Source organism: Labrus mixtus, chromosome 22 (assembly GCF_963584025.1).
Source record: "Labrus mixtus chromosome 22, fLabMix1.1, whole genome shotgun sequence".
Lineage (NCBI taxonomy): Eukaryota > Metazoa > Chordata > Actinopteri > Labriformes > Labridae > Labrus > Labrus mixtus.
The window spans coordinates 20,042,885-20,061,906 of record NC_083633.1 but is presented as its reverse complement, the minus strand read 5'-3'; the positions used below and the strand labels follow the sequence as shown (position 1 = coordinate 20,061,906).

Genomic DNA, 19,022 nt, shown 5'->3' with positions numbered 1-19,022 from the left:
TTTGCAGTGATAAATGTCATCCTTTTATTGTTTTCTTTACATGTGAAGAGACGAGACACAAAGCCGTCGTGAGCTTCTTCAACGTGCAGGAGGGAAAGAAACAAGTTTAGAAATCTAGACACAGATAAACTGATTCAGACGCTTCACTACGACGTGCAGAGGAGATCACACACACAGAATATATTTATCCATCCAACAGAATCTCAAATTACTTCAATGTAAAGTCTCTCACGCGTTATGTTTTTTAATATATTTATCCAAAAGCTTTTTAGCCACGTTAACACTTCACAAATCAAAATCAAAGCAAGCGGAGTATTTTCAAAAAACAAACTCTTAGATTCTCCTGATTCAGAAAAAAAACCATCTAGCAGGACGTATTAACAGGAAGCTTTATGTACACTCAGGTGTCCTTCAGGGATCAGCTCACCTGACGCCATCTTTACTCAGTCATCTGATGGTATGCGTCGGCTGGACGTCGATTCACAGAGCGGTGTGTCACTCTCGGTTTTCTCTCAGCTGCAGCAAACAAACGCTGTCAGAGCTGAAACATCTTTTGGATACCACATGTTTTATAATCTCTGATTGTATCAAAAAGCACCAAAAGCTTCATCGTGTTCATTCGACAGGTGAGCACTAACCTGCACTGAAACATCAGGAACACTTTGGTACACAAACATTGCCAGTGATTTTGTGCAAATTTGGACCGAGTGCAGGAGTCTCTGCATCTTTTATTGATTTAAAAATAAGAAAGGATTCAAATATCGGATGCCAAAGACTTCTACTTTTGCTGCCACGATATAGAAACAGGTATCGTTATTTCAGTTTTTACCAGAATCGTATCAAATCTAAATTCTAGTTTCCTGAAGACGATATTAGAAACAGTTTGTTTTCTCTTTGCTGAGTCATGATGAGAACAGTCGTGTGTGTGTGTGTATGTGTGTGTGTGTGTGTGTGTGCAGTAAATCTGAAGCTACATGCAGGAGCCTGTTAGCTTAGCTTAGCATAAAGACTAGAAACAGGTGGAAAACGTTAGCCTGGCTCAAATCTACAAAACTGCTCCCGCTAAGCTCGCAGATTTTAGACTCTATAGTCTTCATGTTGTCATTTATATTCTCTCCATTTTCATTTCTAAATTCACATTTTAGTGTTTTGAAGTTTTGGATTCTTTGAAACACTTTAACTCAGAGACGCATCGTTAGTTTCATGACTTTCGTTTTCTGTGAGATTCCCACGGCGCCGACGTTTCCTCTCATGTTTCCTCGGCTGTTTTCTGAACCTGAAGTCAGGCGTTCTAGATGTCGGCATTAAACTGATACGACACATCATCACGACTCCTGGACGCCTCACTTTGGAGGTTTTGTAACGGGCACGCCCCACCGGGAGGAGGAGCTGGAAAACGCAGAATGACTTACTGCGCCTGCTGCCAACACGACCCGACCTCTGATAAGCGAAAAAAAATGTATATACACATCAGTAAGCGACGTCACTTCATGCCACATTATCGGCCGATGGCACGATGTCCGTCAACGATATCGTCTGATTCCGGCGTTAAACCGATTCATCGACTCATCCCTCATTTTATAATATTTACATTTGAATGTTTTTGTGTGAATTAATCTCTAAAAGGATTCTTTTCATTCTCGTATCTATCCTTCATGCTCTTTATTCTCTGAATCCTTTTTAACATTCTTCTTTTAGTCGATCACTTTTCTGCTCGCTCGTCGCCCTTCGACCTGCAGATGAATCAACATGGCGGCACGGTGTGTCGGTGTTTTTCTTCTTTGCTGCAACACGAGCAGCTCAACTGTCCTCCCTTGGTTTAATAGCGTTGACAGTAAATGTCTAATCTATGAAAAGGTGCTTTATCGATAAAGTTTGATTAAAGTTTTTTTGCTTTTCTAAGAAGCGGTGTGTTTTTTTGGTTTTCATTTTTTGGGACTATTTCTTCGCTGGGACTCGATTTGTACCTGCTAAATCTATTTGTAAAAGCCTTCTCACACCCTGTATCAAACACGTTTATAAATGAACCTCAGAGGGGGCGGGAGCGTGGACGCTGACACTCTGGCTGTTTCCCCGGTAACAGTAACCGTGTGACGCTAAGCTAACTGGCTGCTGAAACGTTCAATCAGTGACCGTGACACACCACCGTGATCGAAGACACGCCTAACATACCATCAGACACTTCCTCATCTGTGTAGAACAAGCATCTCTTCTTCTTCTTCTGCTGCTTTTTCTGCAGTGTGAGAACTTCACCAAACGTCACATCGTCGAGCGGCGACCACACCGCCATGTTCCCGCGTTTATTTCAGAAGTCCAAAAAAAAAACAAAAACAGAAACGACTCCTCGCTAGTGTCATGAAAATGTTTTCCACTCACAGGTTGTTTTAACTCCTTAATCATGAGTCAGTGAGGCGGCTCCTTCTTCATCACGCCCCCTCCCGTCTGTCTCACCGTCAAGACGACCGCTCGGGACTTCGGCCATCTTTGTTTGTAGTTTCGTTCTCTGGTCCAGACGGTTTTTTATGTCTCAGGCTACAAAAACAGAAAGAGAGCCATCGTGTGTGACAGACTTCTGACCTCCGGCTCCGATTTGGCGTCCTCCTCCTCCTCCTCCTCTTCCTCTCGGGCCCCCTCAGCCTCGTCAGAGTGTGTGTTCAGGGTCAGCGGGGTTTTGGTCTGTGCCGGCACGTGCGGGCGACTGGAGGACTCGTTCCCTGATTTCGACCGGTTTCCCCCTCCGATCTTCTTTTTTCTTTCTCTCTCTTTTTTGCTCGATCATTCGCTCTCTTGCTCGCTCGCTCGATCAGTCTGGGCCCAGACTCCAATCAGCGTCTCCTGGAGGACAGAGCAGACATTTACTGCAGACGAGCTGAGCAACGTTTTCTCTCCCCCAACTCAAAACTCATCTAAAAACTCTCGTTTTTGGATCGGAGTCACTCGTCCAATGACCTCTTTGTTCAAAGATGACATCAGAGTCTGACCCGCCCCGCGCTGGAGGAAACCGCGAGTCCCGTCAGCGCGAGCTCATCGTCGAACACACTCATAAACATCTTTATTTCATCTTTTTTAAGTCTCACTAATCACCTCAAACAGCTGCTCACTTTAGGTTTTAATCACGAGGCAAAAACAAGAATCAAGTCACACTTCGTCCCTCTCCTTTTTAAATGTTTTTTTTAATTTTTAAAAGTGTTGCATTTTGCTTTTAACTATTTTTAAATACTATTTTTTTATACTGCATGTCATCGTCTTCTTTTCTATTTTTCACGTTCATCTCATTCAATTCAAATATGAGGAAATAGTGCTTTTGTTGGGGACTACTTTCAGCGGCGGATGAATTTTTACATTTAGTGCATTTCTAAATTATTTCAAGAGGTCTGCTCCAGATATTCTCCTGATCTGGTTGTTCACATTATGCTCCTCACAGCGGGAGACTATCCCTGTCAGACGGGAAGGGGGGCGGGGCCTCCCGAGGTAAGACGTGGAGTAAAGAGAACGACACAAAAGGAAAACGCTATAATGAGAATAACTGTCTTCATATCAATGCACATGCAGCAGCAGGTTGATTAGAGCACGGAGATGGTAGAGGTGGCGTGCAGACAGTCTATGGTCGTGCAGCGATCACAGGGAATAAAACGTCACCGCCCCCTCCCTCACTGGCTCCAGGTGAAGTCTCCTGATTATATCCTGCTGCATTCGGGGTGAAGTGCGAGAACTTTTGGAGTTTTGTGCAGGTGTGAACGCTCTAACACTGAGCTACGATAAGAACCCAAAAAAAATGCAAAAAAAGGAACATCAAGCAAAAGACAAAAAAACACAAGGTGCCGTTGATGTTTCACAAAGTCGAAACTTAAAGTCATCTTTATTTACACATTTTCTCAGGGCGTGTACAGAAAAATAAACTACGTCCGATAAACTCCTGAAAATCAGAATCAGTCGTCAGAAAGGGCAACAAAAAAAAACTCATCGGCTAACTTTCCTTCAGCTCCTAAAAATGTGTTTTAATCTGCTCGTTGTCACATGTGCCGCCTCTCTGCTGCTTCTCTGTCCTCTCTCTCTCCTGCCTCTCTCGCCCCTCATGTCTCACTCTTTGCAGGCTGTTTTTAAAGAGACAGCGAGGAGGAGGAGTCAGAACACACAGACCTGATCGTTTACACATTCTTGCTGTGGCAGTGCGCTGCGTGTGTGTGTGTGTTTAAGGGTCGCTGCTTCAGTGATCACGGCTCGCGTCTCACCTTCCTCCGGTCTTGAAGATGAGGTCGGCGTTGGGAGCGCCTTTCGGGTGCTGGTAGCGAGGCCGACGCTCGCGGTTAGTGTTGGCCGGAGCGGGACGCTGAGCCAGAGACTGCATCATCTCTGTAAACACAGAAAAGAGACGGTTTCCTTTAAATCAAAAGACGGCTTTTCAAAATAAAACTTTGACATGAAAGTGGGCGTCGTCGTACCCTGGTAGTCCTCCTGCTCCTGCCGCTCGTTGATGTCCAGCGTGAGCTTCTTCATCCTCATGCGCTCCTCCTGCTCCGCCTGCTGCTGGTTGAAGTGATTGGCCGCCAGGTGGGACGACAGGGGGACGTTCAGGATCTTATACTGTTGATAAACAAACACACACACGTTTCCATGACGACACAAGATCAGAGACCAATGACAACGATTTGTTCATCAACACTTAATTATTTTTCTTTAATTGGCAAAAAAAAAAGAGTCAGGGATTGAAGTGACCTTTGAACTTAGCCAGGTTTCTTTAGTCCTCTTATTTCTAGTCCTTATGCTAAGCTAAGCTAGCATGCTTCAGATTGAACGTACAGTGAGTCCACACACACACACACACACACACACACACACACACACACACACACACACACACACACACACACACACACACACACACACACACACACACACACACACACACACACACACACACACACACACACACACACACACACACACACACAGGCTGCTTTCATTCACCTGGTGAGGGTGTGTGTGTGTGTGTGTGTGTGTGTGTGTGTGTGTGTGTGTGTGTGTGTGTTTACAGAGCGGGTCATTTCCTGCACACACTCCTACAAAGATGTCTCTTCATCTCTCTGACTTCCACATGAAAAGTTTTTTATGTAGTTTGTTGAGCGTGTTTTGGCGTCCGCGTCGTCTGAAGGCTTCATTAAACCTCAGAGAAAAACTGGCAGAGTCGGACACGCCCGGAGCAACGAGAACGAGAACGAGCCTCTGCCCTCCAAAACCTCCAAACCACACATTCCACCACTGCTGCTCGCCCACACACACACACACACACACACACACACACACACACACACACTTTTACACACACACACTTTTACAGACACACACGCACACGCACGCACACACACACACACTTCTACACACACACACACACACACTTTTACACACACACACACTTACACACACACACTTTTACACACACACACACACACACACACACTTTTACACACACACACACACACACACACACACACACACACACACACACACACACACACACACACACACACACACACACACACACACACACACACACACACACACACACAAACACAAACCTGCGAGTCCAGAGTCAATATTATTCCTGCTCTCACTCAGACTGAGGCGTGTGTGTGTAAGTATAAATTCTCGTTCTTCTCTCCTCTTCTTGTTAGCGTCGTCACATTACCTGATTCCTGAACTTTGATATGATGACAGTAAAAGTTGACCTCCTAACCGCCCCATGAAGCTGGACATATTAATCCTCGTGTGTGGTTACCTGCTGTTTGTTGCCTTTGCGCGTCAGCATGACAAACTGCATCGTGTCCGAGATGTCCGAGTCTCCCTCCCCGATACACGGCTGTCCAGAGCTCCCCTTCTTCAGTTGACTCTTCAGCTGCAGCGGGATCGCCACGTCCAGCTGGTGCACCTTCACCGTCTCGCCGCTCCGCTGCTGCACAGACAAAAACAGACGGCCGGTTCATAACGAGGACGAGAGATTTGACTAATAAACTCAATAAAGACAAAAGAAAAGAGGGAAGTTCTTTGTTAAAGGAGCAGTCTGTAACTCTGACCCCTAGTGGTTAAAACGGGTACTGCAGTCTGAATTCTAAACATTGTAGAGAGCTGTCTCCGCCCCCCCCCCCCCCCCCCCCTCCTCTCTAGAGTCGATGCTCACACAGGTCACCATGTGGTGGACTCTGAAGCTTCAGTGTTTATCCAGCTCTGCATGGGTCTGTAAACCTTTCTGTGTTCTAACCTCTCTCCATTTTTCAAAAGCATCTCCAATATTGATCCTAGTTTGAGCACGTTTCTGCTCGTGGAGCTTATTAGAAACATGCAGAGGCTTTTTAGGTCGGGTACAATCACTTCTATCTGAACCACTTCTCTTGACCCGCTTCCATCGCTGCAACACCTGTTGGTTTGATAACTGCTCTCATATCTGGCAAACCGAGGGGCGTCCAAAACGGCCGTGTGGGGGTGTGTCTTAAAAGCGCCTACCTTCTCTGGTCCAAACAAATCCAGAGCATTCAGGACCAGAATCTAAAGTTAGAAGGAGGACATACTGGCTGCTGCATGTTTCCTGAATGTCTGATCAGACAGGAAGTCGTACCTGCAGGTTTTCCAGCATCATCTTGTCCAGAGCCTGAATGAAGTCTTCGTCCTCGGCACAGGCTACGTGCTTCAGTCCTCCTCCTCGGATGGTGACCTCCTGCACAAAAACAGACGCACAAGTCTTTGCTTTTAAATCAGGGTTTCCTTCAAGCTAAAAGACTCTCGACTGCAGCCACAGCCTCGATCTGAGTCTCCAAATGAAATCTTTCATTCATCCCGTTATTATTTTAGAGATTAAGATTCTGTTTTAAAGATTTACACAATCACAGAGAATGTTTTGGATATGCTCGACCTTACATTGTTCTCCTCATCCGTTTCATTTTCTTTATTGGAGTCGGTCAGGTAGTCTGTGTTCTCTTCCTCCTCTTCCTCCCTCTCCTCCTCGTCGTTCTCAGATCCTTCCTGTGATGAAAGAAATCGTCACAGCATGAATTCAGGGAACGAGACTGAAGATTATCATCAGGGATCTTCATTGTTCATGCCCTCCTTTATTTTAAACTTTTAAAGATTTGTAAGGTGACACGTCTCCACCTCGAGTTAACTGTGACATCAGGGAGGGACACAGTGGTTTATGTAAACGATCTTTGTCAGGCCGCCGTGAGCGTGCAGTTTAACGTCAGTGACGAGCGAGAGAGGACAAACAGGATGACGTCATGAAGAAAAGAAAACGACTCACATCCTCTTCCTGCTCGTTCATTTCGCTCTCGTTGCCCGACTGCTCCTCCGTCTCGGCGCCGCCCTCCTCGTCGTCGTCGGCGTCCTCGTCGTCCTCGTCCAGACCCTCGCCTTCGCTCATGGCGCTGGAGCGGCCGTCTTTCTCCATCGCTAGACCTTCACGATGAAAAAAAAGACAACAACAACAACAACAACGTGTTACCAGATGAGACGAGGGTGAGAATCTCCGGGAGGATTAAATCTCACGATGACGACAGATTAAATTATTAATACATCAGAGCCGAGCCTTCAAATATAAATAGAACAAACAATCGTGTCGTTATTGTTTTCAAACCTGAAGGACAACAAGTTTCACTAATTACAGAAGATAATTGAAGCGACTATTGTTGTAAAGAAATGAAGTCAGGCAGGTTCTTTCGGTCTTTGTGTGACTCGGGGACGGAGGAATGCACGATCCTGGAGTATGACAGGTGAAACAATGGCTGCTCTGTTGTGATAAAGGGGGAGGGAGGGGGGGCGAGAGAGAGGGGGGGGGTCGACCTCCATCAACCTCATCAATCACTTTCTCCACCTGACATAAATATCACCTCGAGTCTAGAAAGTCAGAGCAAATTTTCGAGGACTTCTTCACCTCCTGGTGATCTCTCTCTCTCTCTCCCCCCCCCCCTCTCTCTCTCCTCCTCTCTCTCTCCCCCTCTCTCTCCTCTCTCCCCCTCTCTCTCTCTCCCCCTCTCTCCTCCTCTCTCTCTCTCCTCTCTCTCCCCTTCTCTCTTCCCTTCCTCTCTCTCTCGCTCTCCTCTCTCTCCCCTTCTTTCTCTCCCCCTCCTCTCTCTCTCCCTCTCCCTCTCCTCTCTAGAAAGTCAGACCAAATTGTCGAGGACTTCTTCACCTCCTGATGAACATCCTCTCCCTCTCTCTCTCTCACTCTCCCCCCCCCCCCTCTCTCGGGGTGGAGCTGCTGTTTACATTTTTCTGCACATTCCAAGTCAACACCTTGAAACTGTAAAACAAAGCTGATGCTCCTGCATAGCGTGGGATACACACACACACACACACACACACATCTCCCTACTTCCTGGTTTCTCCCACGCTACACCCTCACTTCCTTCTGACCTCAAAGTTAAATTATAAAAGTGAAGGCATGCAATCAGGCACATGTCTAACTTTGTTTTGGATGCACGTTCTCGTCTGTTCTCTCTGCACATTATCTTTCTCTCTTTCTGCAGCGGGGGGTCGGCGAGTGACTTTTTGGGTCTGCATCAGGACGTCATTCAGTTTAATTCATAATAACTCATCACAGGTCCTTTTGAGTGACTGTATGTGTTAGGTATGTGTGTGAGTCGTCCTCCTACACAGCGGGGAATGCGGCTCAGCCGGGGCGACAGAGAGCGGCTCGACCTGTGAGACCGGCTGCTACACCGATGACAGGCCGGATACAGACATCACATCTCACCCAGTTTGACGAGCACCTCCCTCTCCAGCTCGGTGACCTGCTTGGTGGCCTCCTCCAGGGAGCAGCTGAGCCTCATCTTGGGCCGGAGGAGCTCCAGGGTGTCGCTGATCATGTAGTCGATGTCGATGGGGAACGGGTGGTCCTTGGTCCAGACTTCAGTGCTCTTCTTCCACCAGATGTACCGCTGAAGACACATACATGACATCATTTGATCAGCCCGTGCATTAATATGAACAGGAGGATTTTGTTGCAACGGCAAGGTCGCAACACTCAGAAAAAAGGGAACTAATCAAGGCAGCGGGAGACAAACAATTCCTCCTAAATTCTGCAAGTTACTTAACTACTGTTACTGGTTTTAAAAAGCATTTTAATCCCAACTCTGCCTCTCTGTTCTTCTTGTAATACAACATTTAGAAAAACAACCACAGCACATTTAGAGGACGTACTTCAATAATTCGCTAATTGAAAAATGTGTGAGTGGTGAAAAGCTTTTACCACCCAGCAGTAGATCAGCCGGTGTGTGACATACCTGGAAGTAGATGAGGAAACAGTCGAGCTTCCTCTTGCTGGAGCCGCGGTCGAAGTACTGCCCGCAGGTATCGAGCAGGGTGCAGACCAGGCGGATGCGGAACAGGTGCTCCGGGGGGTCCAGCGAGCTCGGGCTGCCGTCCTGATTGATCCCGAAGGAGATGAAGGAGAAGAGGGTGCGGAAGATGACGGCGGACTCCACCATGCGGTAGTTGTAGAGCTCGCCCAGGAACTTGGCGCTGCTGATCCGCCGCTGGTTGAACTTCGGCTGATTGACCTGCAAATGCACGGCGCGGAAATTAATATTCAGATCTTCAGAAGAATCTGTAAGAGAGACCTCCATTAAAGACCTCCATTCAAAATGTAACGCTTTATAAACAGTGCTTATTATAGTCATAGATCGTCTTTACTGATGCTTAAACATGAAGTGACAAACTTCTTTACATACTGTGGAGGTTGAACACATGCATCATACTTTATTAGGTGAAGCAGTTTTATTTATTTATTTATTTTAAATACTGTCTTTTCACACGCAAGACCCTAAAGAGAAGCAAGAGGAAACATGACAAACTGCTCCCACGCTCTCTCCCATCGTACACCTGGTAGAGGCGATTTCACTGATTCAAACACAAGATCTTTCAAAACGTAATAAATATGTTTTGGTCTTTATTTAAAGAGACGGGACACTACAGCTCGGACGACTTAGAGGTTTTAAATCTGAAAAGAAAAAGGACACAAATGCGTCTAAATGCATTTAAATTCATTAGATTTGATTCATTATAGTACGAGTTTGAGTTCAGATCTACAACAATAACTTATTGAAGGATCCAAAGAAACTTAGGGAGGTTTCACACTTGGGACCCGGCCCCGGATCCAAGTACGCCCGACCCCGAAGTCCAGGTTATCTGACCAGTTTGAACACAATAATAATTATTTATCCTTTATTAATCCCGCGAGGGGAAATTCACTTTTACATGTTTAATGAACATGCTACACAAACATAGGCCGAAATACACACACATGCACAAACAGGATCCTGTGGATATGTATTAATGTAGAGGTCTCAGAGTGAGGGGGGGCTGCCCACAGCGAGCGCTCCAGAGCAGTTTTTTGGGGTTCAGTACCTTGCTCAAGAACACCAAACTAGGGATTCCAATCTGCAGGACGTTTGGTTTTTGTTCACAGTTTTCTAATAAACTAAATATCTTTGGGTTAAAAAAAAAAGACAACACTCTTTAGCTGCAGCCTGAATCAGATTTTGATCCACAATCTGGCTCGTACCTACACAAGTTAAGAACTTATCAGGCAGCGTGTTGGACTGATGAAGCTGAGTTGTTATTGTTTGTCAGAGTCTGCAGGTTTCACCACGTCGTGCACGACTTCAGGTGAGGACGGAGCCTGAAGACTCTCTCACGTGTCCCGCAGCATATTTACAGCGTTCTTCTCATCGGTGACAGTAACAACACGTCTGTCAGTCAAACGTCAAACGTGTCAGGGAGGATTAGCGGCTCAACTTCCTGTCCCCTCTCTCACAGAGGATGTTACACAAGCGTTGTTATGACATAAGAGTCTCCTCTTACCTCCATGCCCAGTCGGATGTCCTCCAGCACGCCGTCCACCACGTGGATGCCCACGTCCTCCTGGTAGGCCACCAGGCCGGCCAGCAGGTTGGCGACGCAGTGGATGCTGTTGTACTTGACGTTCCAGATGTTGACCATGCAGCAGATCAGGTAGCTCTTCACCTCGGGGTCCTGCCACGACAGCTTCCTCATCTGCCGCAGCACCTTCTCCGTGGTCACCTTGGACAGGTCTTTGTAGAGCAGCTTGCGGATGTACTCCTGCAGCGGCGGCCTCTTCTTCTTCACCGTCTTCTCCACGGGCGGAGGGTTGCAGTAGTAGTAGGCGTTCTCCACCATCGTGACGTAGCGGGCGTCCAGATGCTGAGCCTGCTTCTTACGCATCATTTGCTCCTGAAGTGCAGAAAAAACATTGTAAAACATCAGCGGCCTATTTTAAGAGTACAAATACTGAAAAAACGCTGGTTGAAGTCCCAGTGAGGACCAAGTCTGGAAATTGGTCTGGTAGCTGCAGAGGTGCCAGATCACTTTCTGAGCACTGCTGAGGTGCCCTTGAGCAAGGCAAGGACCCCCCTTTGAACTGAGTTAAGCATTGCAATCCAACAAATCCTTAATTTTTCCAGTTTTTACGCCGTTATAAATTCTAATCCTGTACTGACATATCTTCACCAGCCTCTTTCAAAACAAGAGAAAGATTAGGACATAATGCTTGTTCTATTGGCTGATGATGTTTACTGACCAGTAAGACGCTGGTACGCAGGTGAGAGTCGGGGGATCTGAAGAGGAAGCGTCCGCAGGTCTCCAGCAGCGTGCAGGCCATCTCGATGTGATGATGGGTGAAATCTGACAGCAGCATCTGTCAGGACACAAACAGACGATTAAACATCTTTATTTATTCATGAGAAGTAAAACCATCAGACCGCTCCGAGAGGAGGACAAAGCCTCAGATCTCTCAGATTTCTCGCCCACCTTGAGACAATGAAGCGTGTCTGTTTTTGAGAACATTTTGAACTTGGCCAGCTCCCCGATGAATCGGACCGTTTTGTTTTTTGTCTCGATGTTGATCTGGTCCTTCTTCCGGATCTACAACACAAAAAAATAAATGAAACTAAATTAATCCAGAATAACTCAATGTTGTTCTGCTTAGTTTGCTGCTGCAGACTTCCTGAATACCAACATTCAAAGAGAGAATATTTCAAAAAGGGACCTATTTATTATTCCACAGGTGTAAAAAGGACCTACATGAAACCTGAAGTCTCCCTTCAGCATGGAGCACAGGTCCTCGGCCACGTCCGACATGCAGGGATGAAGAGTCGCGACCAGGCGGGAGTAGAAGGGCAGGAGATCCAACCTGCAGGAGGACAAAGAGTCAGTCAGAAGTTATGATGGTGGCGCCCCCTGGTGGTGTGTTGGAGGCATCGCAGTAGACTGTTTAATGTCTCGCAGGTTTACCTCTGCCTGGGGACAGTGAAGAGAGCTCGCACGAGTTTCCTCCTGTTGGACTTTGTGTTCATGTTCATGCAGAAGTCCATGGCAGCCTGAGGGACCAACACAGCACTTATAAATATAAAGATGCATCATTCAGTCAGCAACCTGTTACTTATTTCATTTGTATTATAAATAGGAAAATATTACCAGGAGGAAATGAAACAAAAAATACTTCCACAATCAAGTAATCTGAACACAAACAGCAGATAAGGATGAGGGGTAAAAAGCTGTTTGTTTGTCATCACCTTGTCGATGAGGTCTCTGTTGACACAGTTTGGGAGCTGCTGGATGAAGGCGTCCACAATGAGCTTCAGGTGGGACCCTGTGTTGGCCTCTTCGTCCTCTTGTTCTACACAAACAAACACATTTTTACAAACAACTTTCACACACTTGAAACTACACAAGTTTCAGAACAACATTTTAATTACTGATTATTTTTTTATTTTGTCTTGGAAAAAGCAGTTACAGTTGACTCTGTGAGTTCATTATGGAGACTGCCGCTCACATCAGGAGGATTTTCAGTCATTTTTCAGTCAACAGTTTTTCTTAAACAGATATGTAAAAAGATGGAAGTACGGAGGGGGATTTCAGTTTACCTTGCTCATCCAGCAGTTTTTTTGCCAGTTCTTCATTTTCTGCCTCGTCTGGTCCCTCCAGCTCGAGAGGTTCATCTGTGATGTCGAGAGCCTCGAGCTCCAGCTCCAGCTCCTCGGTGGTGGTGGCCGAGTCCTTCCCCTCTCTGCCGTCTGACAAAAGAGCGCAACAAAGTCAGAATAAAACACACTGTGTGGATCCCTCACTTTATCTATCAGTGGATTCACTCAACAAACCTTTGGCTTCGTCCTTGTCTTTGCCCTGGTTGCTCTTCTCGTTGTCCTTGAAGAGGATGGCAGGAACGAAGGCCTTCAGGTCCACCAGGTTCTCGTAGAAGTTACGAGCATCTTCGTCCTCCCAGATGCCTCCCTCTAGGTCGTACTCTCCGGGCTTACCAGGCGTGAAAATGTCTATGCCGGGGCCGTGCTCTGAGAAAAGACCAGAGAAGACAACATTATGTAGATGAATCACACATTAAAAAAACGTTTTGATTTGGCTTTGATTCTGGTGAAGAAGTTCCGCCTACCCTCCTGCACGGTCTTGTCCTGAGGCAGATCCGGCATGTTCTCGTCCAGCAGATCGGCGAGGGATTGAGTGTTGGCCAGAAGCTTCTGGTAGGAAGTTGCAAACTCTTCATACTGCTTGTGCCGGTCCTCACTGAGCTCCCCTTTAGAGTGCAGGATCCGCCTGGAGAGGAGAAAGAAAAGTCACTGAAACATTAGTCCGCCTTTGCATCAAAATAAATTTGCCTTAAGTGATTTTTGTGCTCCAGTATTTTCTGTCTTTCTCTGAGAGCATCGACCTCCATGTGAAGCGGCTGAAGCACAAGAGTTTCCTTCTTCCTTAACCCTCAGGCATCAGTTTAATTTACGACCCTCTTAAATCACAAGGACAAAAATGTCTGCTTCCAAAAAACTGATATAAAAATAGAACAGATTGATATTTTTTCTACTTTTTTCTGCATAAATCTCTTAAACAACTTCAGCCCTGCTCAAAACTACCAAACATTCAATCATTTTTAGGAATGTAACCCTTTAAATGTCAGTTTGATAACTTGATGTCACTGTTGTTATCTAAGAAAAAACACAAAAATTAGTTATTTTCCATAAAACAAATATTTGGTGGCTGGGGGATTTTTTTTTTTTAATCAGTCTTGGATATGTCAAAGATTATCCAAAATATTGACTTTGATGCATTGTTAGTTTTTGTGTAGCATCAGATTTAAAATGTAGTTCCCTGTTTGGACATTGGAGGGCGAAAATGTCCACTTCCAAAAAAACTGATATAAAAATAGAACAGATTGATATTTTTTTCTACTTTTTTTTTTGCATAAATCTCTTAAACAACTTCAGCCCTGCTCAAAACTATCAAATATTGAGTAATTATCAGGAATTTAACCCTTCAATGCATGAAAAAATACACGATTCTGGCATTTAAAGGGTTAAATTCCTTATAATTGTTATTAATTTGCATTCCAAAACGTGTCAAGAGACTTTCTTACATAAATGTGAGCCATATGCACTAACACAGACAAAATGATGACCAGATGAAGAGGAAAGATTTGACCAAATGGACAAAAATGTCCATAATAATGCAAGAGGGTTAAAATATCTCCCTGACTTTAGCGTTCTAGATGAGAGCAGTGTAACCGGGTTCTGGTTCTCACCTGTTCTGCCTCTCCGTGTTCTGCAGCTCGCGGTGGTCTTTCTTCAGGTGTTTGGTGAGTGAAGTGAAGTACTCCCTCAGAAGGTTCTGGAAGGGCTGCTGCTTCTCCGTGCTGATGATCTCGCTCGGAGGGAAGGCCAGGCTGAACTTCTCGGCGGCCAGCTTCACCTTGCGGGGGACCAGACCGGCGATGTCGTCCCCGCAGTGCTTGCAGAAGCTGATCACCACCGACACGTGGGTGTGCGTCTCGCGGTCCGTCCCGATGATGTTCTTCAGCTGCTCGTAGATGAGAGAGAGCCCCTCTTTGTCTGTGAAGAGGCCGACGATGGTGAGCTCGGCGATGAAGCGCAGGTCCGTGCGCAGCTTGCTCACGTTGGGCGCCTTCTCCTCCTTCCTCGCCTCAAAGTGTTTCTTCCAGGCCTGCAGCAGCAACGGAGCGAACTCGGTGTAGCGCTGGTGGAAGAGGGAGCACAGGTGGACCGCGCAGCCCACGTCGGAGATCTTCAGCTTGGCCTCCACCACGGAGCTCACGGCCTCGCCGATGTACTTGCTGAGGTTCAGCGAGTTGAAGTCGTTGGAGAGCGAGTCTCGCTGCTGCTCGGTGAGCGTGCGCAGCTTCTTGACGAAGGCGGTGTTCTTCTTCAGGCTGGAGTCCAGGCGGCTGAAGAACGCCTCCTCGGGCCGACCCTCTGAGGCGTTCTGGTTCTTGCTTCGAAGGTCTTTCCTGCACTGATGGCGCTCCCAGGCCTCCTGGTGCAGCTGATGGCTCTCCTCCTTCTCCCTGCAGAGACGAAGCCACAAACAAAAAAAATGTAAAAAAGAAGAAAGTCACACTTTAAAGACCTGTGTCATTAGCAGTCAAACATTAAATGGTCATTTATGAGTTTTCAAGATGACATCAAGCTGCTAAACAAATTACAGTTTTCTCCTTAAAGCCCCTTAAATTTTGGACCTTGGGTTGTTTTCATTTTTTGGTTCATAGTCTTCTCGTTTATATTTTTCTGGTATTTCTCAGCTGATTTTTGGGTGTTTCTCCACCATGTTGGCCATTATGATTCTCGTTTATAACATCTGAATTATGTGACATGGTGTATTTTTAGAGACCAGCAAAGGTCACATCACTTACTTGAGGAGAGCGGCCTCTTCCTCGCGCTGTCGTTTGGCCTCCTCCTCTTGAAGCTTCTTCTCCTCCTCCTCCTGCTGCTTCTTCTCCTCCTCCTCTTTCTTCTTCAGCTCCTCCTCTGCCTTCTGTTTTTCCTCCTCCTTCTTTCGTCGATCCTTTTCCTCTTTCTTCTTCTTCTCTTCCTCGAGGCGCTTTCTCTTCTCCTCCTTGCCCCCGTCCTTTTTACCGCTCATTTTGGCCTCGTCTTTCGCTTTGTCCCGAGCAGATCCCGGTCTTCTGTCGCCGTCTCGCTCCTTCTCTTTGTCCTTGCCGCCGAAGGGGCAAACATCTTTCTCGTCCATGTTTACTGAGCGCTTGCGTTCAGCAGGCATACTGAGGAGAGACGACAAGTAGAGGATGTTTAAAAGCACAAGAAATGCGGCTGTTAAAAAGGTACACCAAAAAATTGGGTCTCTGGGATGCATCAGTTATACTTCTACAATTCTACAATTCACTTAGCAGACGCTTTTATCCAAAGTGACGTACATCAGAGAGTAAGAACAACACAAGCAAGGAGCTAGAAAAAAGGGAACAATGTCAGTAAGAGCAAACGATCAGCTTTGAGTCTGATTGGACACACAGGTGCTGACAGGAAGTGACCAGAGGCAAAGCACAACATTGAGGGCAGTTCTTGAGAGCTCTAATCAGTATAGAAACCATCTTATAAGTCGTCGTTATCAAACAAAAACCACCGTCATTACCATCATCATCATCAATAATATGGAGATCATCATCATTAAGTTAGTAGGTATTCATGAAAGAGCTGGGTCTTTAGCGTTTTCTTTTTTATACATAACTTTAAACGTCACCCAGTTTGAGTGAATTTAAAAGAGTATTTTCCAAACACAGCTGCTCTTAGTTATTGTTCTTGTTCTCTTGCTTTTAAATATTTTTATGCTGCTATTCGAATAAGTATCATCAACACAACCTTAAAAACATAGTTCATTTATATTTATTGTTATGATATATTATTATTTCATATATTTAAATTACTTTGACTGCTTTATTTTAATTTATTGACTGTTTTTCAAAGTGTGAAAGTCAAAGTGAGCATGTTTAAGATTTATACATTAATGTGATCAAGATGTAAAATTAATGCGTCATCGTGTTTAATAATCGTGATCTCAACATCAAATCAAAATGATAGAATAGAATAGAATAGAAAAGAATAGAATAATAGAAAAGAATAGAATAGAATAATAGAATAATAGAAAAGAATAGAATAGAATAGAATAGAATAATAGAAAAGAATAGAATAATAGAATAATAGAAAAGAATAGAATAGAATAATAGAAAAGAATAGAATAGAATAATAGAATAGAATAATAGAATAGAATAGAATAATAGAATAGAATAATAAAATAGAATAGAATAATAGAATAGAATAATAGAAAAGAATAGAATAGAATAATAGAATAATAGAATAGAATAATAGAAAAGAATAGAATAGAATAATAGAATAGAATAATAGAATAGAATAGAATAGAAGAATAGAATAGAATAGAATAGAATAGAATAGAATAATAGAATAGAATAGAATAGAATAGAATTACTTTATTGATCCCAAACTGGGAAATTGTGGCGTTACAGCAGCAGGTTATCAAACAGACAAAATGAGCAAAAAACACAATATTAGCTAATTTAAACACAATATAATATTAAATACAAAGTAAATAAGCACTAAAAATATCAAAACTAAGAATGAGAACATATACAACCAGGATTTAATTTAGCATTACTAGTCTTAAATATTAAATATTAAATGTAAATGTGTAAAAACAGAGTAGTAAATGGACAGTACTGACATAAGTTAAAGTGAAGGAGTGTAGACAGATTATAAGCAGAAACTATTCAATATAACAGAGAGCAGACAGACAAATGAAGTGAACATGAGTGCAGGGATCATTTATAAATTTAACATGTTGATATATAACCGAGCAGCCCTCCTTTAAACTAACTCTTTACATTATTATTATTATTATTCTGTGTGTCTGTGCTGCCACTGACAGGAGCTGCCTAACTGTGTTTGTGTTTTATAGAGATGATAATAAAGATGTTATACATTCTATTCTATTCTATTCTATATTCTCCTCCGTCTGCACACAAACACATTTAGCTAAATTACCCGGATGTTCTGCTCTTTGTTCGGTTTTAAACACTGTTTGTGTTTATGTTTTATCTTGTCTGTGTAAGAGGATAACCTGTTATTAGTTAATTTAACGGCTGTAAAGTTTAAAACGTGTCGATGAGCTCATAAACACAGTTAGCATTAGCATTAGCACTGCTAACGCGCTTAGCTCGGCCACTTCATTACGAGACGTGAACACCGACATAAAAACACGTTTTCTACACGTTAGGTGGCCTAAAGTCGTCGTACTATACGTTAAATATAACATAGATTTCAAATCATTGCCTAGAAGTTGTCATTTAATGTGAATGTTGCTGCAAATTAAAACGGTTTACCTGCAACTTGTAGCATAACAAACATCGGTCATTAGCTTTGGTTTCCGTGTGAACCGCCGATGGACCCCGTCAAAGGCTTCCCCCAAATATGCCTGATAGAAAATAACTTTATTTAATAAAATAACATATTTAAAAAAAATGTTTTAAATGTTTTATATCCGTATCCATACCTGTAGTTTGATATCAACGTTATATTGTTATAATATATTTTTTTATTTGTGTGCTTTACAATTACGTCACATTGACAGGCAGTAGTTGAGGCGACTGCTAATTAATATAACGTCTTTTTGTTTTTAAATGTTTCTGTTATTTTTCTTATTTGTGCGTTGAATAAAACTGCAACGACGTCATTCAATCAGATAAATGAGAGGGCGACAATATTTATAAATTGGTAAAATAAAGAAGTACGTTTTCTAACACTAAGATCGACCAGCATTTTATTTTTAATTAAGAGGAAATTTAATTTAAGAGGGTCATGTATGTTCAAAACATATTAATGATTGATGAGTGTAACTTGTGTGATAGGAAATGTAATAATACAGTTCTGATTACCACAGAGAGCTGCAGAGTTCATTGAGCTTTCTGTTCTAAAGCACATCACAAATATATTAAGATATTAAGATTTCTGTTTTCCCTAAAGTGAAAGAAACCCATTTTAAAATAATTCACCAGATTTATCCAACTGTTGCATTTCTCAAAAACAGGTTAAATTTAGATGTGAACCCTTCAGTGCTTTCTGTGGTGAATCTGAAGAGACTTGTTTGTTTTCTGTCTCAAAGATTTTGGGTCAACATTAGAAGTTGGT

General features: G+C 43.9%; 1 protein-coding gene across 3 annotated transcripts; it reads right to left on the bottom strand.

The window, feature by feature from the left end:
- Nucleotides 1-18,304, bottom strand: upf2 (UPF2 regulator of nonsense mediated mRNA decay). Of its 3 annotated transcripts, none has more exons than XM_061030391.1 (21): nt 18,218-18,304; nt 15,719-16,087; nt 14,594-15,373; nt 13,454-13,614; nt 13,164-13,355; nt 12,930-13,079; nt 12,579-12,682; nt 12,298-12,383; nt 12,088-12,196; nt 11,815-11,928; nt 11,585-11,701; nt 10,849-11,238; nt 9,270-9,545; nt 8,741-8,924; nt 7,289-7,443; nt 6,910-7,014; nt 6,611-6,709; nt 5,777-5,950; nt 4,443-4,584; nt 4,233-4,353; nt 1-2,835 (listed from the first exon to the last, which is right to left on the bottom strand). In XM_061030391.1, the coding sequence occupies exons 1-21, from the start codon at nt 18,247-18,249 to the stop codon at nt 2,826-2,828; spliced, it is 3,870 nt and encodes a 1,289-aa protein (XP_060886374.1). In that variant the 5' UTR covers nt 18,250-18,304; the 3' UTR covers nt 1-2,825. The 3 variants fall into 3 exon arrangements, with proteins under 3 accessions (XP_060886374.1, XP_060886375.1, XP_060886376.1); XM_061030392.1 differs by having other exon boundaries at nt 1-2,832; XM_061030393.1 differs by lacking the exons at nt 1-2,835; nt 4,233-4,353; nt 4,443-4,584 and adding an exon at nt 5,385-5,693 and having other exon boundaries at nt 5,735-5,950.
- Nucleotides 18,305-19,022: the final 718 nt, after the last annotated feature.